The 27,198-nt window shown below is 36.4% G+C and overlaps 1 protein-coding gene across 5 annotated transcripts in view; it reads left to right on the forward strand.

The window, feature by feature from the left end:
• klhl4 (kelch-like family member 4) overlaps nt 1-27,198 on the forward strand; it is a 59,961-nt gene that overhangs the window by 18,660 nt on the left and 14,103 nt on the right. For 4 of the 5 annotated variants that reach the window (XR_015506829.1, NM_001328011.1, XM_087280559.1 and 1 more), the window contains 6 exons: nt 10,343-10,510; nt 15,012-15,148; nt 15,385-15,581; nt 20,924-21,136; nt 22,361-22,547; nt 22,752-22,976. Coding sequence is in view for 4 of the 5 variants with exons in the window: in NM_001328011.1 (NP_001314940.1) it covers nt 10,343-10,510; nt 15,012-15,148; nt 15,385-15,581; nt 20,924-21,136; nt 22,361-22,547; nt 22,752-22,976 (1,127 nt within the window). In the remaining variant the exon portion in view is untranslated. Of the gene's footprint in view, nt 1-10,342; nt 10,511-15,011; nt 15,149-15,384; nt 15,734-20,923; nt 21,137-22,360; nt 22,548-22,751; nt 22,977-27,198 lie in introns of those variants that run through there. The other variant, NM_001110457.2, reaches the window with a different exon arrangement.

Here is a 27,198-nt window from a genome sequence, read left to right on the forward strand (position 1 = left end):
CTTTATCTTAAAATGAAATGTATCATCAGTTGACACTGTGTCGGGTGCTGGAATGTTAAATAATGATTATTAAAGAACAGTCTGTAGCATTACCACTGTGTATATTCATGATCTAATGAAAATCTTAGACGAAATCTGTTGACACATCCTTCCTCACTTCAACATAGAGATCTTAACTTTTAGAAAGTAATCACAGCCACACTTTTGATCTATTTAGTCTGGGTCGAAAGTTTGCTGGCAGGATTCGACTTTTAGATAAATGGTATGTTGAGAAAATGCATTGCAAAAAAAAGCTTTTCTTATATAGGGTTTTTGTCTTGTTTCTAGTCCAAATATCTAAAATTCTTAAATCAAAAAGCATTTTAGACAGGAGCAAAATATTGTCCTCTTTTAAAAAATAATTAGTAAAAATTAAATGTTTTTTTGTTAAAACAAGCAAAATAGGGTAAGCAAAATAATCATGTTTTCGCTTTGAAATAAGATTAAGTTGCTTACCCTATTGGCAGACTGCATACTTTAAAAAAACTCACTTAATTCTGATATTATTTCTCAAAACAAGACATTTTTTTTTTTTGTCTAAAAGATGATTCTTAGTTTAAAACTTTTTTAGATATTATATTTGGACTCGAAACAAGACCAAAATATTTAAGGGCACCTATAATGAAAATCATCTTTTGAAAGTCGTTTGGACAGAACTTTGTGTAGGTATAGTGTGTCCACAGTCATATTAGATTAATATAAATACAACAGGTCTATTTTTTTTTATTTCCTGATGTTAAAATAGAATTCAAATCCCTCCCATTTTGAGGCCGACCACAGCGTGACATAGTGTGGTTTCCCTGCCCAAAATTGATTGACAGCCGTGTATTAACACGTCTTCATATTAACATGTATAATCATATCCACAAGACAGGTGGCACGCAAAGCAACCAGGATTCAAAAATCTGTTGAGCTCTCTGTGATCATCAATCATCATCAAATGTGATCAAGAATAAGCTTTACAAGTTAACCATGTTTTTAAAACAGTGCATGTTTGTGATGAAGTACAGCGATTTTATGGTCTTTAAATCTGCATCTGCATGTCAGTACAATTATAAAAGGTTTGTGGACATTAAATCAGGTTTTATCAGGTTTGTACATAAACTCAACAGATATCCATACAGCAGTGAATATTAACTTGTATCCTGTCACATTTGGTGTGCAAAAAAGTTAAACGCACACTGTGTATGTCTGTGTGTGTGAACTTTGTAACAACATTGTGTAACTCATCGTTGCAGAAAGGCTTGAATTAACTCCACAACAAATACATCAAATACTCATTGGTAAAGTTCTTACTGTAGTATTTCTCACAAACATTACGTAAGACCTGTTACTGTGTCTGTCACTGTGCTGTTTATCTGACGCAGCCGAGGCAGAGATTGAGGCACACTCTGACAGGCATGTGGGAACGGTGGGCTGGCAGAACCAGCATTAAAGGCCCATGCAACAAAAACTGCTACAATGTGTTCAGAGCAGCAAATTCCAATATTCTGAAAGGTATAATAAATAATCCGATGGGTGTTTTGAGCTGAAACTTTACATACACATTCTGGAGACACAAAAGACTTATCTTAAATTTTGAAAAAGGGTTAAAATAGGTGCCTTATATGTAAAAAAGCATTTTTGAGGTTATGTTGATTATACAGCAACAGAAGCTTTGTGTGTGCAGTCAAAAAGGCCCATAGCTGCTCTTATAACTGCTCTTCTAAGCCTTAGCTATGACTTTTCTTCTTAAAGAGGTTAGGATGGCTAATTACAACAAATGTAAACAGGAGATGTGTCTTCTTAGAAACCAATCACTCATTCGCTAATCCCTAGAGCATGGCAGTTGAGTGCACTGTATTAGCAAAGAGGAAGTGAAAATGAATGAGCGAATTCGGATGCTGATGTAGCCTAAATAGCATGAGCCAGTGAGCAGACAGATTTATCATGAACATATACACCTACCCATAAGACTTGTTTTCTGTATGAATTTTTGTCTACATCCGAGTCTTTTTGTCATTTGTCATTTTTATTGTACTATTTGATAAGTTAAAAAATAAAAAAAACATGCTTGTTATGCAGTGGGCTGGGGTTATAAAGAGATAACTGACACTCAGTGTAAAGCACTAAAGCGTCTACAACTAGGGCTGTTATATGTTTAATGTCTAACTTTATAACTTTATTTTGGGTGAGGTATAAAGGAAGATGGTCGTTGTATTTTAAATACAGTATGTTAAAAATGTTTTTTTGCTACATTAATAAAAAAGTAAGAAATGTAAAAAAATGAGGACACATATTTGTAATTGTTCCTTTCCGTCTATTTTAGGGGTTCCCAAACTTTTCAGCCCACGACCCCCATAATAACAATGTCAGTGACTTGCGACCCCCAAAATTCTATGAGGTGGTTTTAAATATATAAACCTTGCACACAACGGCGCACACATACCAATAGACCCAAGTCTATTTGTTGTCTAATTTTGGAGACCATCCTCCATGGCCTGTATTTATTTTTAATGTACAGTACGTGAGTGCAGTAATAATGTCAGAAAGTTTAACTTGCCATAAAATCAATCTGCTGCATCTGACACTATTGCTGTGTCTTTAATATAATCACCCCAGGGGTTGCAAAAAAATTGAAAGGCTGATGGTTTTTTATTTGCATGTAGTTTTTAATGTTTATCATTAACATATTAACAATGTTACTATTAACTATTATTTTGTTCTTCAGTAGCTTATGGATAAATTATGTTAATTCTAATAGTTCGAAAATAAAAGAACAATAATAATTCAATTTTTGGAAATTGCCAAATTGGTGGAGTGGAAAGTCAGTGGATGGGGATGATTGGAAGGGCATGATGGGTAAGGACCGATGGAAGGAATTTGGCCAGGACTGCAGGGAGAACATGCAAACTCCACAAAGTAACGCCAACTGACCCAACCAGGGCTTGTACCAGCGACCTTCTTTCTGTGAGGCGAAAGCACTAACTACTGCGCCACAGCGTCACCCCCACTATTATAGCATTAACTGCAAAAACCAAGCAAATGAGACACTGAAAACTCTGTCATGAGCTGCTCAGGTCAAAAGATCCCAGTGCTAATTCAATATAGTTACAATGCTTTGTGATTTGATCAATGTGTTAAATCACATCATGTTTAGGCATCGTTAAATTTTTGCCCCTGTTTATGCCCAATCTGATGAATGACATTCAGGAACAGAGAGCTTTCTCTGAATGCTGATTTATCTCTGAAACAGAAATTCTCTTTGATTGCTGGAATTGAGCAATTTGAGCTGAAAGAAAATAGTTCCTTCGGCACAAATCCTGGGGCTTACATGAATACAGATCCATCTTAAAAATGAGGTTGAGCTCCCCCTGTATTCGCTACATCAGACCTAAAGGACACTGGGTAAAAATGCTGGAGGAATGAAGCCCCAGTTAAGCTGTCTGAGCGATAAAGATGATTTCTACACACGGCTTTGAGCGAGCACAGATAGCTGTAATCCTCTTTTAGAAGCGAGGTTCATTCATCTTCTTTTAGTTTATTGTTATGGAGTTGTCTCGTAGACACACAAGCCATATTATTAGGATTCAACATTTTACTATGAACTGGCGAATTGTAGATATGCCAGGTGCTTTAATAGATATGCAAGGCACCCTGGCCTGCTGTTTTTCTCCACCAACCCCCACTTTTTTCAGCACTGCAGGTTAAAGATTTTCAAACATACTCAGTATTTTGTTTTCGCAGCATTTGGATGGTGCTGTTTATAATTCATAAGCTGAATTATGCTACATTGTTTACAATGACAATGGAAGAAAATCTTTCCTGTTCAACGATGTTTTGGAAAAGGAAAGCAAATTGAGAAGCAGATGAAAACCTCACAGACACACAGCAGTGGTTTCAATATTTTGTTTTAAGCAGGAAAGCACTGTTGAGCATTTTCAACAAAATGTATGCACTGCGCATCGCTGAGTAACAAAGAATGCTTCAGAAAAGTGGGAAAGAGGCATTGACGTGCTGTTCTGTGAGGAATAAGATCCTGCCAAATAAAATCACTTAGGGCTGCTTCAGTTTGTTTGCAACCAGCTAGCAGCTATTTCTTGAAAGGTTAACCGAACACATGCGCAGAACACACGTGGGCAGATATGCTGACACATATTTTGTCATAAGATCCTTGAAGAATCCTTTATACCTGCCTCCTAGCAAAATTCGGGCTTGACTGACAACCACTCTCACAGCTGCACCATTGAAATGTCAGTATTTTGATGCAGTTTATGTAGATTTTATTGCTAAGCTAGTGCGCTTTAACATGTAGCACTTTTTAAAGAAATTATTCAATGCTGATTTACTGACGATAAGCATTCCTGATAGAAAGAGAATGATGTGTGCAAAATCTGATTTAAGGGAAAGTTCATCTGAAAATTAAAATTTACTCACTATTCACTTACCCTTTTGTGGTTCCAAACCTTTATGTGCTGCTTTCTTTAGTTCAACATAAAGGAAGATATTTCAAAAACATATAATGGAAAAAAATATATAATGGAAGTCAGTGGTTACAGGTTTCCAGCTTTCTTCAAAATATATGCTTTTGAAAGAATATTCAGAAAAAAGTCAAAAAGGTTTGAAACAAGTAGATGGTGAGTAAATGATGACAGAATTTTCATATTTGGGTGAACTATCACTTTAAGCACATGCTCTCTGTGTTAGGCTCTTCAAATAGCATTTGGAGAGCCGTTTGGCAGCCTCTTGTCAAGAAATACTCAGGTAACATGTAACAACTGCCCACTTATTATTGATCTGGTTGAATGGAGTGATACAGTTCAAGTTCAATAACTGCTCTGATGCCGTAGTGATATGGAGATATGATGGGTTATGTAATGCCCCACATAACACAACAAATAGACTGCTATAAAAGTCCTCTGAGTTCATGGTTTGAAATACATCATAGAGCAGTTTCAACTGCCAAGCTGTTCTGTTCATAATGCAATAATGATATGAAGATTTATGTAGAAAGAAGAGCTACTTGAAAACCAGTGTGTAACAACAAATAATAATTAAAACAAATAAATAAATACAACAAAGACATAAACCGGTAGAAAATAATGATAAAGAACTATAAAATTAAGACTGTAAACATTAACTTCAATGCAGCTGTAAGATTAATGTGTATTAAACACAGCGTGTAGGAAACAAAGGTTATAAAAATGTGGTTTTGTTTGCTATATATCATGCCTCAGGTGCACTGTGGCTCGTAAAGACCCTTTATATAAAAAGCCAATTTCACAGGCAGAAAGAAAACATTTTCAGTAAATTTACAACCTTTCAGAAAGTGATACAGAAGCAATTTGGTTCTCTGATATTGGTAGACATAAAAGTCTCCTCAGCATTCCTTTGAGCAAAAGTAATGCATCTAGATTTTACAGCCCCTCTTATGTTGGCTTATTTCCTATTCAGTGCACCCAGCTCTGTGCCAAAATGTAGTTATAATGTCACTGAGATAAATTACCCATCTATTTAGCATAAAAAACAACCCTATAATGACCAGCAGGAGTCTGGGACTAGTAGTTTGTGCTGGCCACAGTCATGATGTAAACATGCCATTATAGATATCTAAATGTATAGCAGCCGCTAATGCTTCCTTCATAAAAAAAACAAAAAAAACAAAAAAAAAACATCTGGGCCTTTTGTAAATAATGTAATGTAAATGTAATGTCTTCTTTAAACAGGCCATATGTAGAATTTAATTAGTGACACCGGGTGGTGCAGTGGGTAGCGCTGTCGCCTCACAGCAAGAAGGTCAGTGGTTCAAGCCCCAGCTTGGTAAGTTGGCATTTCTGTGTGGAGTTTGCATGGAGTCTCCAGGTGCTCCGGTTTCCCTCACAAGTCCAAACACATACGCCATAGTTGAATTGGGTAAACTAAATTGTATGTAGTGTACAGTATAGGTGTATGTCCTGGTCTTCCAGGTTGGGGGTTGAGTGTTGGGCTAATGACTCACCTCCTTAAAATTAGATGTGACAAAACACCAACATGGTGCTGCTAAATATCAGCTTCGATATAAACTTGGGAGGAAATAAGTATTAGTGACACCAGTAGCCATTACGTGAACTTTATTTCTCATGCTAACACTTGTGTGCTTGTAACATACAACAGACAAGTCAAGATTAATATTCTCAAAGATCATTTTCGTTCTTTAATTAGAAATTAAAAAAGGTTGGAAATACCTTGGCAGGAATATGCTTAAAACGAACATCCCTGCCGCCTTCGCTATATTTGCTATACTACTACTACTACTACTACTACTACTACTACTACTACTACTAATAATAATAATAATAATAATAATAATAATAATAATAATAATAATAATAATAATAATAATTTCCTTACATTTATATAGCACTTTTTTCAAAGAACTTTACACATTTTTGGGGGAAATCTCCTCATCCAACACCAGTGTGCAGCATCCACCTGGATGACATAACGGCAGCCATATTGCACCACACACCTCACACCAGGTGATTGGTGGAGAGGAGACACTTAAGACAATTATGATATGGGGATGGCTAGGATGCTAAGGTTAAACCCCTACTCTTTTTCGAAGGACATCCTGGGATTTTTAATAACCACAGAGAGTCAGGACATTCAGATGTCTCACTGAGAAGTATAGAGTCCCCCAAAATATACTAGGGCGTTAAGAACCACACAGACCGCAGGTTGAGCACTCCCTGCTGGTTTTACTAACACCACTTCCGGCAGCAACCTAGCTTTCCCATGTGGTCTCCCATCCAGGTACTGCCCTGTTTAGCTTCAGTGGTTGATGATGTGAAAATTGCAGAATTGCTATATATTGCTATATGTGCTGCATATTTTTCTCTTAATTAAAAATACACACACAACAGTAATAACGGTTGAGAAAACAGCAGTGTAGAAAGCATCTGATTAAATAGGCGAGGATATGTTTGCACAGGCTCAGCAATTCATACGGATCATGTTGACAACAATACTTTCAATTACACTTATGATTCATTCATTCATTCATACATTCATTCATTCATTCATTCATTCATTCATTCATTCATTCATTCATTCATTTTCTTTTCGGCTTAGTCCCTTTTTTATTCAAGGGTAGCCACAGCGGAATAAACCACCAACTTATCCCTTATCCAGCATATGTTTCACACAGCGGATGCCCTTCTAGATACAACCCAACGTTGGGAAACACCTATAAACTTGCATTCACACACATAACACTATGGCCAATTTAGCTTATTCAATTGACCTATACTGCATGTCTTTGGACTGTGGGGGAAAATCGGAGCACCCGTATGAAACCCATGCGAACACGGGGAGAACATGCAAACTCCACAAAGAAATGCCAACTGACCCAGCCAGGGCTTGAACCAGCGACCTTGCTGTGAGGCAATCGTGCTACCCACTACGCCACCATGACACCCAATTACATTTATGATGGTGTGCTTAAAGTTTAGTTTGATTCTTTGACACATTGCCGGTATAGACTTTTTCAATATTTTCAGCTTTATCTTGAACAATGTATAAGCCTACATTTCATAGTATCATGAATGAAACGCATGTAGACATTAGATCTTTTTGATTTTTCTGTTAAATTTCTGATAGGTCTCAATTTCTTTAAAATTGAGTTGCTGTTCACGTATTTGTAATAAAAAATGCAACATAAAAAGCCCCTCTATCACTTGATTTTCTTTCAAGCAGAAAACTAAAACACCACAATGAAACAAAATGATATTTTTTCAGAATACCAATCAAGCGAGTTTGCTTGGGCACATAAAGCTCCAAAACCAAAAATAAAAGCATATTTTGTATCTCTACAGTCTACGTGAAATACCAGGCTATTTAGTATGATCTATCATCCAGACAGCCTGAGCCTGACTTTGCATGTGGCATTAGATCAGAGGAACCCAGGACAATTTTAAATGTTTAGAAGTCAATCCCCCTTCGCTTGTAAATATCAGTGCGATCACCCACCCCTGACAGCTGACCAGAGAGATAAAGATAATGTATTCCGTATGAGAGTCACCTTGCTCATCAAGCCAACTCACGTCAAAGCAGCTCCATCTTTTAAAATGGGCCAACTGACTACTTATCACAGATATTCTGCTATAAAAAGAGCGCAGAGGTGTGTACTCTGGAATTAATGTGATTTATATGGCGGTATGCTTAAAAACTAACTCATACGATGGAGCACGTCAGCCTTCAAAGTCGAGGACACAAGGGTGAGATTCTGCTTTATGTTTCGCCTCTAAGGACGGAGTCACAGTTCACAAAACCATTGATCCAGCTTTCACAGGGATTTACTCTGTAATTAAAACTTTTACGAGATCATAATGTTTTATGCAGTTTTTAATATTCAGTCGCAGCTTTATAGTTTTGCTACTCTTGTTCAATGAAGTTGACACATTGTTTGGCAGCAAGTAATATAACCAGTTATACAAAGCAATTCGTAATTATTGCGTTTTTGAAAATGCCCTTCTCTTTGGCATTTATTAAAGAAAAGTAATCAAAATGCGCAGCTCTACTACGGTCCCTAAGGTAGCTGGAGTTTTTGAACAGTATTGTGGACTGGTTAAATGTCAGCCACAGATTTGTTCCGTGAAGGACAGCAAAATAAAGGGTTTAGATTGTTTGCTGTGAGTCAGAGGGATTATTTAGATGCAGCACAATAGCTTGTAATCTACTGGTCTGCGGGGAGAGCAGCTCAGAATTTACATTATCAAGGCTCTGTGAAGAGACCAGATCCTCACAAAGTCCTGTGCATCCGAAAGAATAAATATATAAATAAAAACACTGAAGTTTGTGCAAATGGTAATCTGCCCCTTTGGAAAACTCTGGCTTTCAATCCACTTATTTACGGAGGTTTAGTGCTAATGGTTTCAATTTTAGCTCTGACAAGTGTGAAGGAAGATATACATATAATCGCTTATGTCCAGCTGAGAGTAAAATAAGTATTTTTTATTACTTCCGCACAATGTATAATTCATGCATATAATAATTCACATTTTGTGCAAATAGACTTCATAAATAAAACCCTAAATAGCATACAACCGGGTATATGCACACAGACACAGTAAGCAAAGCCTCAGGGATTCCGGTGAATTGTCATCCAATACAAAATTGCTGCGTTTAAGATCTGATTTCTTTAAAAAAACAGCGATCTTCACTGCCTGATAGGTATATGATATAAAGTGGATATCAGACCAAACAAGAAGCGCAGCATTAAATTATATTTTTCTGCACCATGTCTTTAAAATATGGAAATTAATTTTACCCCAGTATTTTTAAGGAAGTTTTTGCCCTAGCCTGCAAATAATAATGGCATCTGCGTTTAAACTGTCTTTCTGCTCTTTTATGCTTTAACAACCAAATGTCTATTTAACTGACTATTTTTGAATTACATTACAACATTGATGCTTTAAAAGGTACCTTTTAAAATTGAAAATAATAACACAAACATTTCACTGGAAGTTTATCATTGGCTGAACAACACTAGCATATAACCCATAGTGAAGGTAACAGTACTTATCAGTAGGTCTAATTGATAAAGAAAAGCTAGGAATGTGTTTCTTTTGTAATGATGTGAACAGCATGCATGTGGCAAAGCCATTTTCCTACTATAATGCTGTTGAGGAAATTGAAAGAAATTGATACAAATTTGTTCATGTCATATTTATTAAGATCGTTCTTGCTTACCGCTTTTTAAATAATATACAAAATTCATATTTGAAATCCTGTTTAGATTTCATGGTTGTCAATTGTTAGAGATCCATTAGCTCTGCATGTTTAAATAATGCATTACCATTGCCTAGCACATATTTCAGGAATATGTACACAAATAATTCAGTAGCTTATACAAAAAAATGAAAATCAACACAAGGGTCCAAAACAGCATTTATTATACAAATCACTCAAACTAAATTATAGAAGATTGGACCAATTGATTGTGAGCAATATGAGTTATATAAATTTTCTCTTTGTTGTCTTTGAGCAAACAGCTATTGGAGCTGTAAGGATACTGCAGTTTGAAATGCACGCCTGTGACTCATACTTTGCCGAAATGCTCTTTTCTCCAACATGACCTGTCAGTCAGCAGAACTCTGTGGAGTCTCAGAACTGGTGGGTCAGTTGAAGAAAAAATAAAAGATAAAGTCACAGGCGGACACAGCAGCTTGTGCAGGTAGTAGTTTAGTTCTCCCTATCACCCGGGTAGATCAAATAGTCCCATCAAACTGTCAGAAGCCCAAATCGCAGAGTCCCAGCTCAACTGCAGTCTTCCTCTGTCCCACAGGTTGGCTTTGAGCAGTTTCTCTAGGATGAGCTCCAACTGCTCAGATGAGTTTTTCCAGGCCACAAATCATGCGGAACAGACCTTTCGAAAGATGGAAACCTATCTTCAGCACAAGCAGCTGTGTGATGTACTTTTGATAGCTGGAGATCACAAGATCCCTGCACACAGGTGAGTATTCCCCAAATCAAGCCATCTTACCTGCAAAAAAATCTTACTTTAAGTGGAAAAACAAACTGATGAACAGGACAGAAGTGAACACTGCTGAAAATGTAGTGCACTTCTACTCTAGAAATCAATTAAAATCAATATTCATTCTTAGACTAATTCAAACTATTAGTATAGCCACTTAATACATCAAAACATATGTTTGAAAGGAGACTGATCAGTCATTTAATCAATTATTCCTATTTCAAGCATGAAAACAAACACTAGAATACACAAGATATGACTTCTACAGTTTTGAATGGGAAAAAGTGTTACGGTCAATATGGTGAATGAAGCCCCACCTACTAGTACATGAACCAATCATTGATCATTATAGACTGATGTTTCTCCGGGGAAGAAGCTCGGACCAGACGAGTGCTTTTACAACAGTTTTGGTGGACAACAAACAGGCTGGAATCTCAGCGAATACTTGCTTTACAGACATAAGACATACATCCACATAAAGTTTGAAATCTGTACTTTTAAATTAACCAACTACACTTGAACACAAAAGCTTTTTGGTTTTGTAATCTATAAAAACGAACACGAGGTACAGTCCGTCCTGTTAAATGCACATTACATAAAAGCTACTACACAAACGTCCACAAATCTGTAAACAAAGGCTGCATTTACATTGCACTGTTCAAGTGACTCAATTACTATTTTTTTCTCCAATGTGGCACAGATCAGATATGGCTCATGTCCTGTACGTGTAAGAAGGAACAAATGACATGTATTCCGATTTACTAAAATCAGATTCAGGCCTTGTTCATATGTGGAAATTTATCCTATATGAATCGGATTTGTGTTCTCGTGTCTGCAGTGTAAGCAGGTCGGATTTTCACCTGTCAATGCGAGTCATGCATCATTAAAAACCATAGCGAATGACACCAAGTCCGACACTTTCATTTCAGAACAGACTACAGCAGAGTCCCAAACCTTAAACCTTATACACGAGCTCTTAAACAGCTTTTATATTGTTATATAGTACAGGTATTTAAGCATGTTTACGAGAGTGAAGAGCGCAATGTTTGCCACATAACAAATAAAAACTAAAATAAAACTAGTGCATAGCTACATCACGTGCATAAATCATGCCATGGCCATTACATTAAGATGCCAAAAGGTTTACAAAAAGCCTATATATCAAATAAAGATGGACAATTGAAAACATTTCTTTAATAAACTATATTAAAACAGCTTGTCTAGAGCTGCGAACAGATTACATACAGGAATAGAGAAAATAGCACTATTTAATAATTAGCTGTTAGTCAGCGCCCACTCTTTTTTTTTCCTGGTCATTGCGCCTTTGCCATGTGCTGTGTAAATGCAGACAATCGAATATGAGTCATCTTTAAAAGATGATGTAAGCAGGTCCTCAAAAAAATCGGATACAGTCACAAAATCGGAATTGACCATCAAGATCTGCAGTGTAAATGCAGCCAAAGAGTCACTGTTATTTCACCGTCAAAACCAAATTGTGAATTACTTCAGAAGACCAGCGTGATCTAACAAAGTATTATTTAGATGATGATGATGTGTATACGGCCATAAATGAGGTTGGTGTCGTGATCTCGTTCATTTCGAGTGTGCCTGCACTTTAACTCAAGCAACCTGAAAAATCTTAATTTTGTTTGATTTGAATGTTTAGAAACAAAACTTATGAGACAGTTGTTGTTTATTTTTATTGGTAATTCCAAATATGTATTGTAATCTTAAACTTGGCAAACAGTTTTGGATTTTTTAATGTTTTCCCACACACAGAATTCCTGAGCATACTGCCCGAGAGGTGTTTTAAAAATGGCCGTCGAGTAAAATTACTTGTCTTAAAGGGACTGCGATGAAAAGCAATCATTCATTGTATAAATTATAATTTTTTTAACTAAATGTATTTTAACTTTTGAAGTCAGTTTAATATAATGCAAGTTACTTAGAAAATGTATTTGACATTGTAAAAAAATTTAGACAGCAACTAATTAGGAGGCAAATAATGCGTTTTCAGTGTTGAGCTCTCTCAGCTATGTTTTTTTTTTTTTTGCAGCATCCCTTTACCTCCCTATCACCTCTATTGTATTACATTGTCATCAAACAAAGCAAAACTGTTTGGGAGGATATTCTTAAACCATTAGTTTTCTTTTTTTTAAAAGCTTGGGTATGTTGTTTAAATTTAGAATAAAGTTGTACTATATGGGTTTGAAACAACTTAAAAGACATCAAGATTGTTTACTATTCATTTGCAGTGGGCAAGCAACCTTATAAAATGCTCTTAGTTAACTTTGTATCTGCTGCCTTAACAGGCCCAAAAGTATGCTTTTATCTATGGAACACAAAAAATGAATTTTCACATTGTTCATGAAATAAACATGAGTCTTCATTATTCAGTAAAGCTGCACAAGAAACATAAAAGAGTTTCATGTGATTCATGAGCTGCATTCTTATATTGTCTTCTGAAGTAATATGTTAACTTTGAGAATAGTACAAAACAGTTGATCATTTACACATACAATTTTGTTTCAGGCCCTTAAGGAGTTTATTCATCTTCATAACAAAATATAGCCTCAGTGGCTTCTTGTGCATCAAGCAAACTTAATTGCTTCATCAGATCATGTCGCTTCGGATGTCTTGGATAAATCTGCTCAATTTTTACATTTCAAAAGTGTTACGGTTGAATCAACTTTCAATTTATGAAAATGTTTTAGGAAAATGACTGAAGTCTTGGTTCTGGAAGTATTTTTTCTTATAGAGTTTAAAATTACATACATTTCGTTAAACTGTTGCAAACCATTAACCAACCAGCTAAATGGCGAATCACAACATTATAAACATTTGTTTAAAATGTAGAAGTATTTAAAATTCTGAAAAAAGGTATAGACAGTGTATCAAATGGCTTTAGGATAAAATAAAAGAATAGAATAAGAGAAATAACTGCACTAATAAGAAGGATTGCACGACACATTTAATTTAAAGGAGTAGTTCACTCAAAATTTTAAAATTCTGTCATCCTCAACTTTTTCCAAACCTGTTTGAGTTTCTTTATTTTGCTGAACACAAACGAAGATATTTCTAACAATTTTGACACCCAGTACCCTTTGAATTGCATAATGTTTATTTCCCTACTATGGGTGTCATTTACTATGTGTTACCAACATTCTTGAGTGTAGAAACTGAAAAACGTTTTTAGGACCAAATGGTGATTATATTTTTATTTTTGGTGAAATACCCCTTTAAAAACAACTTTAGAAAATATTAACCAATTAATTTAAAATTACAGAATGTATTGATACAAATGTATGTAATTTTTATAGCAAAAATAAAAATATTTATTGGGCTGCTTCGTGATAGGGCTAAAGATCTTTTTTGTCATGCTTTGTTGTGAATCTTTGATTGGTGGCATTTTACATTATCATGGGTAATGTAGATCTGTTTGCTTGGATTCCACTGTTTAATACAAATAATCTGAAATGCCAACAGATGGGTTGGAATGTTAATGCCTAGGATAGGTTCAACAACAGCATAAATTATATATTATCAGCTTCTAAGCTGCAAGTCTATCTGTAGAGTTTTCTCAGTTACTTTTAAAAATCAATTTCTCTGTGGAGAAAATGAATGGTGTGTGCACTTGTGAGATCCCACTGTTGGATTTTATACTTCTTCCAGCAAGATGTAAAAATGTGCTAGAGTCTGAATCTCACACAAAGCTGTATACCTTAAAAAAGGGAATTATAGCACACATGATCTATTTATTTTATAAAATGTCATGGAAATTTAATATTTTAAAGCTTTCTGTAAAGTATTGTGATAAGTAATAGTGAAAATGAAAGATTACTCACCATTTACTCACTCTTAATTTTGGTTCCAGAGTTTATTTAAACTGTTAAAGACAAAGCAATATATTTTGTAAGAAGCTGAAAACCACTGACTTCCATAATAAGAAAAAAAGATACAATGGAAGTTGATGGTCACAAGTTTCCTGCTGTCTTCAGAATATTGTATTTTCAAATCATGAAGGTTTAGAACAAGTAAAAGCTGATTAAATGATGACAAAAAATTTAAACAACATGTTCAATTTGTGTTTTAAGAACAAATATGCAAATTACAGCACCAAGAGTCAAAACTCTGCTGCATGCTCCATTTCAAACTACTGAGCATGTTGAACTTTCTTCAAGGACTCTAAAACAGTGTTTATTTAGAGAAACCTCTCGGCCGCTGAGTGTTTTGATGCTATTCTGCTGGAAAATTCTCTGTAGCCAAAGCTCAGCTGCGTGTCCCAGTTTGACACGGAGCTCAATCAACATCACCCCAGAGCTGCATGAAACAACTTGGTGAATATAGCTGCTAAAATCGCACTGAGATCAATCTTTTTGTAGGGGAGGAATTTTCTACAAAGACAACTCCCGAGATGTTGTTTGACTACATCATGAAGTATGCGGTCACACATATAAACAATTTGCACAATTATTTGCAGACTTGTCCTGAGTGCAGTTTCAGACTACTTTGCTGCCATGTTCACCAATGATGTGAGGGAGGCCAAACAAGAGGAAATTAAAATGGAGGGTGTTGATCCTGAGGCGCTGAGAGCACTGGTTCATTTTGCATATACTGGTAAGTAGCTACAGTACATTCCACTTGCAATATATACTTTAAATATGCAGTACACAGCAAAAATGTCACAAATGTTTCCCACTGTTTCATTGATGCCAGTGGCCAAAACAGAAATTTACAAGCCTAAACTAACTGTTTAAACTTCTTATGTCTACACAGGCTAAATATAGTATTTCATTCCTAGAACAAATCTGAAAAGTTTCCTGCCTATTTTGCTCTTTTCTCCGCATTTGCAGGAGTCCTGGAGCTAAAAGAGGAGACGATTGAAAGTCTTTTAGCTGCCGCTTGTCTCCTCCAGCTCTCACAAGTTATTCAGGTCTGCTGCAACTTTCTGATGAAACAACTGCACCCGTCCAACTGCCTGGGGATTCGTTCGTTTGCTGATGCTCAGGGATGCACGGATCTTTTAAAAGTCGCTCACAACTACACTATGGTAGGACCTGGCATACAAAGTAGCTTGGATTGTTTATATGATAAATTAGCTGAACGAATTGCTTTGTCCTGACTGCTGCAGTAGTTGTAAACCTTTCACAATTATTCACACAGTAGTGATTCCAACAGTATGATTAAATGGTGCAGATTTCACAGTGAGCATTACTGTAATCTTTGTATATTTACAGATTAACTATATTAGTAAGTCTACAGCACTACACTGGCAGTATTCCCAGCATGCACTCTGGCATGAATAAATTATGTGAATGCACTGTTTTAGTATTCGCTGGTTTATGTTGCTGTTGCTATTGTTGTTTTGGCTCTTTATAAACTTATTTTGAAATGTTGTTTCAAATTATGCTTTTTAATTATTATCATCATTGCCTTTTGTTTTATAAACTGTTGATGACTAGTTTGGGTATGATTCTTAGTATGTGATTCTGAGTGGTGGTGAAAAATCAATTCTATATAGATTCAGAAATCTTCAAAATTTATCTCCATTCACTTTTAAATCAATTCTGAGCTTAGTTTGTAGCAGCAGATGATGCAGATGATGTCATATTCTATACAAACAGCAGTGCTCTGCTTGCGTCTAATTCCTCACAACTACCAACTTAACCTAAATGAACCATCAATAAAATTAGGAAATGTGCAGCTGTAAGCATTTGGCGGTTCAATCCACTGTGGCGACTCCTGAAAAAGCAGTGAATAGTCAAATAAAAGGGAGTAAGAGGGAGAAAATTAGGAAGCACTGTATGTAGGATTGAACTTGTGATCATGTATGTATATATATATATATATATATATATATATATATATATATACACACACACACACACACACACACACACACACACACACACACACACACACACACACACTGTACAACTGCTGCACCTAGGTGCACCTGTACAACTGCTTGCTATCACAAATTTCCAATCAGCCAATCAAATGGCAGCAACTCAACTCAATAAATTTCGACATGTAGACATGATCAAGATGATCTGCTGCAGTTCAACCCGAGCATCAGAACTCGAAAGAAAGGTGATTTAAATGACTTTGAATGTGCCATGGTTGTGCCAGATGAGCTGGTCTGAGTATTTCAGAAATCTCTAGGATTTACAGAGAATGGCCCAAAAAGAGGAAATATTTAGTGAGCAGCATTTCCGAGGGTGCAAATGTGTTGATGATGCCAGAGGTCAGAGGAGAATCGACAGACTGGCGACAGTAACTCAAATAACCTCTCATTATAACCAAGGTATGCAGAAGAGCATCTCTGAACACACAACACATAAAAACCTTGTGGCGGATGAGCAACAGCAGCAGAAGACCACATCGGTGCAGCTAAGAACAGGAAACTGAGGCTACAATTTGCACAGGCTCACCAAAACTGGACAATAGATAATTGGAAAAAACATTGCCTGGTCTGATGAGTCTCCATTTCTGCTGCCACATTCAGATAGTAGGGTCAGAATTTGGCATCAACAACATGAAAACAGGGATACATCCTGCCTTGTACCAACGGTTTCGGCTGGTGGTGTAATGGTGTGGGGGATATTTTCTTGGTACACTTTGGGCCCATTAGTACACACTGAGCATTGTGTAAATGCCACAACCTACCTTAGTATTGTTGCTGACCATGTCCATCTTCTGATGGCTACTTCTAGCAAAATAACGTGCCATGTCATAAAGTGTGAATCATCTCAGACTGGTTTCTTGAACATGAAAATGAGTTTAGTATACTCTAATGGCCTCCACAGTCACCAGAGCTCAATCCAATAGAGTACTTTTGGGATGTGGCGGAACTAGAGATTTTGTATCATGAATGTGCAGCTGACAAATCTGCAGTAAATGTGATGCTATCATGTCAACCTGGACCAAAACCTTTGAGGAATATTTCCATTACATTGTTGAATCTATGCCATGAAGAACTAAGGCAGTTCTGAAGGCAAAAGGGGAGTCTAACCCGGTACTAGTAAGGTGTACCTAATAAAGTGGCTGGTGAGTGTATCACAATGTATTGTAATATTTATACTATTTTCTAATTAAAACACCCCTCATGTGGGGTTTCATAGCTCTCTATCTGTATGTCCTGAATCCTGAATGTCTGGGACACTTCACAACATTTTGACAGAAAGACTAGCGTGCTTTTTTTTTCTTCTTTTTGACAACAGCTTCAGTGACGTCTCCCCATAGTTCAAAAATGGGGAAAAGAAACAGAGACAATGCCAGTGGTACCAGGTGGACTTATGTAATGTAGCAAATGTTTGTTGGGCTGTTTTGACAACAAGACAGCCAGTACAAAACAAGGCACTTTATTAGCTGTTGTTTGTTTACACTCTTGTTTGCTGTAGCAGTAGCAAGGTCCGTTGTCTCAGTGTTATTGTGTACATTGTTGTAGATGGTAAAAAAACTGTTCAAAATGCAAAATGTTTTGTAACATGTTTATTTCTATGACATGACGAGAATTTAAGATTCAAAGCCACATTAATCAACAAAGTGCATATCACAACATATGAAAGATCACTGCAAACTTCTTACTTGGAGTAGTTAGTTTAAATATCTAAAAAAAAATTTAATTTCTGAAAGAATGTCAAATTAAGTGAGTTTTTAACTTAAAACAAACAAAATAACCAAAGTAAAATAATCTTGTTTGAAAAATATTTAACTTTCCACATTAGCAGATTATTTAGAATATTTTAAAGAAAACTAAAATTTAATTTGACTTCTTTTCTTTTTTTTTTTTTTTAAAGAAAATACTTTTTAAATGAAGAATGTTTAGATACTTAGAATAGAAACAAGACAAAAACTCTCACAGTGCACTGTGAAGTCTGAACTTGCCATTGCTTGCATTGCGTCTTTCTAACCCCATATGATTGATCCTTTTCTGTGGAACACAAAGGGAGAAATTTATGGCAGAGATTTTCAAGGCAAGATTTTGAATAAATTACAGAATGGAATGTATTTTATGACTTCGGAGTGCTTGGAATGGAGTGCATAATACATACTGAATTTTTAAAAACCTTTTTCCACCCTAGTGTTGTTTTACTTCTGTTGTACAGTATATACAGTAGTAAGACCCTTTTAAGTTGTATTTCACTGACCAAACTAAACTCATAAGGGTTTGAAAAATAAAACCATTAGGATTGATAAATGACAGAATTGTTATATTTTGTCACCTTGGAATTATAAGGTTCTATCTGTTTTCTGAATGATTTTGAGATATTGAGCTTCAAAGTTTTCGCAGTCCATAGCAAACCGTTTCTGCGTAACATTTGTTTTTTTTTTTTAATAAAAAGTCTTGAAATATATACAAATTATAAAAAACTTCCCTAAAGTAAATATGTTGTCATTTAATAAGAATATGTAAATACCTCAATTTTGACAAAAATGTCAGATAGAACTTTATAAATCTAAGGTGACAATTTGGCTGAAATACAAAAATGAATTCTTGTTAGTACCTAATTTTTTTCTCTGCATGGTAGAAAAACAGCTTCAAACCCGAGTGACTGACACAGAAAATCCCAAGCATAAAATTTCTCGATGTGACATTTTGTATCTCTGCATGCGGTCAGTTTAAAGGGTTGTGCAGAGCTCTTTGATGTGTGAGAAATATAGCAAAAGCAGCTTTCAGTTGAATAATGCCAATACATTAAGTATTCTCAGGAGCCCAAGGATCCACAGAACACATTTGCTTGATGGGCATTTCTCTGCCCAAGTGCGGAAACAACTTAGGAAGATAGGTGTTATCTCCTGAAGGACATCTGCACAGGCTGTTTACAAAGGCCTTTCCAGTGCAGAGAGGTTAATCTAATCAGGGGACACAAGCAGGAAAATTTCCTGTTCAATCGCCTCGGTAATGAACCCAGCGTTAACAGAGCTTCCTGGTTTGCTCACCATGGTGTTCAGATTAAAAAAAATGTCTATTTTGATAAGCTTGTTTTTCCTCGTTTCTGTCTCCTCCTGGCATCCTGATGTCTTTTTGAGAGAAGCAGCAGTTACACGGCTTAATATCTTAGTTCAAGATTCGATGGCCTGTAGCATGCTGGAAGTCTAGGTATTTTTTTTCGACTGTAAAAAGAAAAATTAACTGTCGTTTTCAGTCATAAGAGGAAAAAAAAAAAACATTTGCAGAATAAAGCAACTTAGATGAATGACTGACAACACAAACACTGCCCCCGGTTATATTAACCCTCATGCATAAGTTTTGGCACAACCCATTAAATTCTCACACCCTCCCTTACGATTGGATCCATTTAAGTCTTATAGAGCCTTGTGCCTCTCACGCTAATTTGGGTGCAGGACCTGTTACTTGTTGTTCAGTTGAACGCCCTCTCCTAAAATACGCCCGTGAGAAGCTTTTAAACGAATGTTTGCAGTGATTCAGAATTAATGTATTCAATTAATTGCCAGGGTGCTTGTGATGGTAATTACGAATAATGAATCTATATCAGTGTCGCCAGAAGAAGTCGAGTTTAAATCTATATTGAGGAGGGGCTGAAAATCAATGCATGGCACTCATTTAATTATGTGTGTCTGAGCTAAGCTTCGAGAGCCCATGCATGGCTTTAGAGAGACGGTGCTGTTTAGATCTGATTAATGATCAATAGGATGTTTACTACCCTTATTTGCAGCAGAATCAATGAGGATTACTTCGGATGCACAAAGGAAACTCTGAAAGTGCCATAAGTAATGAACAAGCTTGTTAGAGAGATTTCCGGCATCTTCTTCTCATGCTGCCAGTTGAACCTTGCAAAACGGTTTTATCAGAGGGCAGACTTGGACGTCCTTGAGGGCTCATCGGAGCAGATCATTATTGCGCTGAGATGAATGGTGAAGAAGATCTGAGCGAATGGCCTTTTTTTTGCTTTACATTTTCTGCAATGCATCATTCAAAACGAGATGTTATATATTTAGTGTCAGTGCTCTCCGCTTGTTAAGTCATGACATATTGAATATTGTTTCCGAATGCTGTCTTTACCATTTATGAGCACTATTCGTTTATAGCACAACATTAAAGGAAGCTTTTAAAAACAAAGTACACACTACCTTATCTAGACTCACTTAGAGGAAATATATATTACTGTACTAGCTGGGCTCACATCATCTTGTCATTATCATAATTTTGTGTTATCATAATTTGTAAGTATCATAATTTAAACCTGAAAACAGTGACATGTGAACACCAGGTTTAGAAACTACTACACGATATACAACTACCAAATATAAGTTTGATATTATTTGACATTTTCCAAACTTGCAGCTAATTCCTGATGAAATACATTGCATCACATATATGCATGTGTTAATGACCCCTCTCTCTTGCTCTCTTTTTAAAATTAGGAACATTTTCTAGAGGTCATTCAGAATCAGGAGTTCCTCTTGCTGCCCACAATGGAAATTGTCAAGCTTTTGGCAAGTGATGACATCAATGTTCCAGATGAAGAAACTATTTTCCAAGCCCTGATGATGTGGGTTCGCCATGATGTGCAGCATCGACAGCAGGATCTGGGAGTGTTGTTGGCATATATCCGACTTCCTCTTTTACCACCCCAGGTTTGCCAAAACAAGCAAATATAGCCGACAATACATTGTTTGAGTCAAAATAATCAGTTTTTTTCTTTTATGCCAAAATAAATAAATAAATAAATAAATAAATAAATAAATAAATAAATAAATAAATAAGCATAGATTATGTTTTGTAAAGACATTTGCAACACAGGCTCATTCTGAAAACGTAGTACTATGGACGTTTCTGAAGGCCGGTGCATTTCATTTTTTTAAGCGAATGATACAGGGCGGTAATGACGCCTTCTTTTTCGCGCTTACCAGCTGGCCGCTTACCTCCATGTGGAGGGCTTTCCTACCGCAACCAGTTTGTCCAGTTAGCTCGCCGTGTACGTTGGTGGACTTGAGACACAGAGATGATTTGTCCATGACATCAATGACTGGGTTTGAGTCCAGGGAAGAGCGGTTCCAGAAATCAGGTAAAACAAAAACAGAATCTAAAAAAATAAAACAAACAATTGAATAACAGGGTGAGAGTGTAATAAAAATCAGATGAGGGCTTTTCTTTTTCTGGACGGCTTTTGTAAATCGTTGGTTGGTTTTAGGGAAGTAAGTGGGTGGGTCAATCGATAAAATTGGTTAGGTTTAGGGTAGGAGGAGGGTGGGTCAGTCGATTGGCCGGTCGCCCAGTCGTGCATTCAGTCATTCAGTCAGTCAGACTGACGGTCTATCAACAGCAGCCTCTGGTGGGTTTACGCGAGAACAGCGCGAGCGCGAAATGCACTTCGAGAGAAATTTGAGATGCAAAAAAAGTGCACACAGAAGCCTCTCATGGATTCGCGAAAACAAAAACTGCACGTATTTTCATGGTCTCCAGAAGTGTTTATGTGACTACGTTTTCAGATTGGGTTGAACATTTTGTACGTCTTACTGTAAATGTATTCATTTTTTTTATTATTATTATCATTGTTAAGGGCTTAATTCAGATCATTTTCAAAATAAATTTTTCCCATGTTTAGATGTTTTGAAACCTCAGATTCTAGATTTTCTAATACTTGTATTCCAGTCAAATATTGTCTTATTTAAACAAACAAAACACACATCAATAGGAATCTTATTTTTTCAGCTTAAAAAATGCACCTATCCAGGGTCACATATACAGTTTTGAAGAGAATTTTAGTTTAAAAACCTGACAGTATGCTAACTAAAGCTGAAAATTATCTCTTGTTAGCAATCATCACCTGAATCTTGTTTATTTCCTTTTTAATTTAGCTTCTTGCGGATCTGGAAAACAATAAGATGTTTTCTGAAGACCTGGAATGTCAGAAGCTCTTGATGGAAGCCATGAAATACCATCTTCTGCCAGAGCGCCGTCCCATGTTACAGAGCCCAAGAACCAAACCACGAAAATCCACTGTTGGATCACTGTATGCTGTTGGAGGAATGGACGCCTCTAAAGGTTCACATATAACTATTTATTTCTGTAAAAAAAAAAAAAAAAAACATTTAAAAGCATTATCTCTCATTACAATTAAAATACATTTTAAAATAATTTTTCAGCATGGGTCATGCTCATTTTCAATTTCTGTCCCCTGTTTTACATCTATTATCAAAGCATTACACATTTCTAACCAACAATAATCAGGTCTTCTGTCGACTTCAGGGTCTACAACAATAGAGAAATATGACCTTCGCACAAACAGATGGATCCAAGTTGGCGTCATGAATGGACGAAGACTTCAGTTTGGGGTAGCAGTGATCGATAATAAACTCTATGTGGTAGGAGGACGAGATGGGCTCAAGACCTCAAACATGGTGGAGTGCTACAACCCAATAACTAAAGTGTGGTCCACCATGCCTCCAATGTCAACCCACAGACACGGATTAGGTAAGTTCTTTAAATGTTTCAGATGTTTGTCTAATCTTATTAGACAAACACACTAAGGGCTCTATTTTGATGGTCCATGCGCAGAGTGCAAAACGCAGGGCGCAAACGCTTTCAGGGCGTGTCAGAATGCGTTTTTGCTAATTTAAGGACGGGAAAATCCGCTTTGCGCCATGGCGCATGGTCTAAAAGGGTTGAGTTTATTTTCTTAATGAGTTATAGGTGTGTTTTGAGAATAAACCAATTAGAGTCTCATCTCCCATTCCGATAGGTAGAAATTCCAAGAGCCAGCTGCGTCGCGCTATAAGCGCATTCGCTATTTACAGGACGTAAAGTAAGTCAAGGTGGAAAAACCTAGCATTTCACAAGCAAACAGTTAACAGTTTTTTAACAGAAAACTGTTAAACAGAGCATCTACTGCGTGAGAATGAGAGATAATGGATCACTTTCACTTTCGCTCTTGGATAGGGAAACCTTTATGCACAGACATCAATTAGTCTATAAATAATTACTTGCATTTATTAAGCACAAATATTCATTTCAAAACTATTTCTAAATTCAGTTCTAATTTCCAGCAAACGAATAAATGAACAATAATAACAAAGTGTGTTCAAAAAGCAGTGATTTTTTCATATTTATGTAGGCTAGAAATAGTATGTTTGTAATATTTTAATCCTTTATATTTATATCCTATATCTATTCTTATTATATCCTATATATATCCTTTATATTTAAATTTTTTCATATGTAAAGATATTTGCCTATTGCTCTCTTGTGTGTATTAAGCAGTGTGTAAGCGAGGCGCAACTCTGCGCCGGAGTTTGGACCGGGTTTGTTTTGGTCTAATGAAAAATCTATTGTAGTTTCTCAAAATAGCGACGCGCCAGCAGTGCGCCTCAGAACGCCTTCCTTTTTAGATCAGAACGCCTATGGACGCACATATGAGCGCTAATGCATTTGGTATTTAAACAGCATAGCGCCTCAAAACGACTCTTGCGCCAAGCTGAAACTACCAAACAAGTATTGCGCCGCGCCCTGTGCCACATTGCGCCGGGTGTATGATAGGGCCCTATAACTTTCACTACAACTATATATTTGTTTGCCATAATTTACATTGATTTGAGTTACTATAATTTGAGAAATCTCTGGTTAAAAACCTCTTATTTATGTTCTAAAGATGAACAATTTAATATGGCTTTGGAATGAGATTAGATTTAGTTTTGGTTTGAACTAGCTCTTTATGATAATAATCATATTAAAGATATTCTATACCATTCTCACATTTAGAACTGCATTCTGTGAGCTGCAATTTGTAAGGCTTTGCTCATGAATAATAATTAGCCATGTTCACCCAGTTGGCCTAACTTATTAGCTGAGAGGAATACACTGCTAATCAGCTAGTGAAGAAGAAGAAATCCTACTATTATGAGGGCATACAGTTCATGGATGAAAATTTATTCATTTATTAAGATAATTGGCTTTACTTTATAGGCTACCAAACCATGTCTGCATGACTCAATTAATATTCATGCATAATAGCAGTTTTATTCATATTCACACCCGATTTGTTTTGGTTAAACAGTAGCTCGATGGAGCATGCAGTGGAACCGAACACAGGCATCAAGATGCGTTTCAAGATATTTTACCTTTTAAAATAGGTCCATGGTGTGAGGCACTCAAAACGTGACTGAGAGTATTAAATGCAGATGAAATGCAAGGGCGCATCTTTTGATGTCTCATTTTAGTAAAAGCAGTCATTTTTAGAGGGAAATTTAATTTGTGCGTAAAGTAAGACATTTTATGGAGATAATTATATGGCTTACTTTAAAGCTCGTAACATTGTATTTGCTTGTTCAATCTGGTCCAGTTTTAAGGGGCAGAACAAGCCAGACATATGGATCTATAGAGGAAGGTAATAACACAACACGTCAGTGCTTTTAATCAAATATTTTTATGTACACTATAGGTGTGATTTAAGCTTTTTTTACAACATACACTGTTTGAAATGGTGCCTGCTTTGATTTAATAATACTGTAGTATTTATTTTAAAATAGATGGTTTGCTGTGAATCAACAAATCAGAGTTTAATATATGATTTTAGGCTAATTTCTAATGTAAGTCCTGTGTAAATTCTAAACACAAGCATTTGTAATAAAAATGACGAAACACTGCAAGTTGTTTCTGATTGGCATGGTTAGCAAGGCATTATAAATAACCAATAGGGTGCTAATTTAATTATGATTGGATTACATTTAGTAGCGTACACTTTCATGAAAGCATATGCAGTTGATTTGTAAGTGTTATTATAACCTATATTTAACCCTTTATCAGTTGAATGATATGGTAAATTTATTTATCGACATTATTTAAAGTATCATTCTTTTTAAACTCAGCATGAAATCAAAATATAATATGTTTATTTTGCTAGCACACATTGTGGGTCTTAAAGCTGATTTATACTTTCACCTGGCACCATCGCGGACCATTCCAGATTTTTTTAAATCAAACTTTGATGCATCACTTGCTAATGTTCATATCTAGGACAGTTCTACCAATTATAATTTGAATTTTAATGACAAAAGATCATGGGTTTCTCTACAAATATATTTTTTCATGATGGTAAGAATAAAAGCAAACAAAGTGTACTCTTACTAAAAAAATACATTTATATTTAGCCCACTTCTAATTCACACATTTCTGTCTGGCTAGTTTGTGTCCTCTACTGGTCCAACATTCCTGACCATTATCATCAATAAAGCCCAGAAAAACAGGGCATTAGTATATTGGAAACCAAAAGGATCAAATCAATGACTCTATAAATGTTCAAATATTTCTTTCCAGTTATCGAAGAAAAAAAAAAAGTTAATAAATGGTTTTAAATTCAACATTTTAAAATGTAATTCAGCGCAAAATGGGTGAGGCAGTGGCACAGTAGGTAGTGCTGTCGCCTCTCAGAAAGAAGGTCGCTGGGTCGCTGATTCGAATCTCGGCTCAGTTGTCGTTTCTGTGTGGAGTTTGCATGTTCTCCCTGCCTTCGCGTGGGTTTCCTCTGGGTGCTCCAGTTTTCCCCACAGTCCAAAGACATGTGGTACAGGTGAATTGGGTAAGCTAAATTGTCTGTAATGTATGAGTGTGTGTGTGTGTGAATGTGTGTGTGGATGTTTCCCAGAGATGGGTTGCGGCTGGAAGGGCATCCGCTACGTAAAAGCTTGCTGGTTAAGTTGGCGGTTCATTCCGCTGTGGCGACCATGGATTAATAAAGGGACTAAGCCGACAAGAAAATGAATGAATGAACATCAGCGCAAAACCTGTAAATGATGGAAAAACATATTCAGTAATTATGTATTAAAACCACCTGGGTCTTCACTTTTGCTTAGGCTTCCCTTTTCGGGTTAAAAGCAATTCTCCCTTGGTGTCACAGTAGCACAGTGGGTAGCACAATCGACTCACAGCAAGAAGGTCCTCGGCTGGATCAGTTGGTATTTTTGTGTGGAGTTTACATGTTCTCCACGTGTTTGCGTGGGTTATAGGTAGGTCACTATAGGTGAATTGGGAAGGCTAAATTGTCTGTAGTGTATGTGTGTGAATGTGTGTGCGGGTGATGGGTTGCAGCTGGAAGGACATCCGCTGCATAAAACATATGCTGGATAATTTGGCAGTTAATTCTGTGGTGGAGACCCCGGATTAATAAAGGAACTAAGATGAAAAGAAAATGAATGAATGAATGAAACTTATCCCGTTAGTTTTTCTAAACTTTTTAACAAAATCTTTCTTTGTTTCCCACGTCTGTTGCAATTTCTAGGCAAGAATTAATGGCAATGGTTATTCCTATGATCACGCATGGACGGATCATACTGTAGATGTCTGTACAGGCATACCTGTTTCAGACAAAATGTCTTCAAAGTGATTCATATTCAATTCAAACGCGGCGCTGCATGAACAGTTTGCTTAAGACCTAAACTATATGCGCTCCGTCAGCCCAAATCATGATGCTCACACCCAAAGGGAACCTCCACAAACACCATGATGACGTCACAGTCGCCGCACACATTCAAGTGTCAAGTATAAATCAGCCTTTAAGGTGAACAATAGATCTGTTTGGCTAATCTTTAATCAAAATCTGACAATTTGCTTACTCTCTGGAATGGCAGTCCTTCTCTGGTGATGTCAGTTTAATTACATTATCAAAATATGTTTAGCCATGCCCCTCCAACTGTTTGTTTGC

The sequence above is a fragment of the Danio rerio genome, chromosome 14 (genome assembly GCF_052040795.2).
Source record: "Danio rerio strain M-AB ecotype USA chromosome 14, GRCz13ab, whole genome shotgun sequence".
Lineage (NCBI taxonomy): Eukaryota > Metazoa > Chordata > Actinopteri > Cypriniformes > Danionidae > Danio > Danio rerio.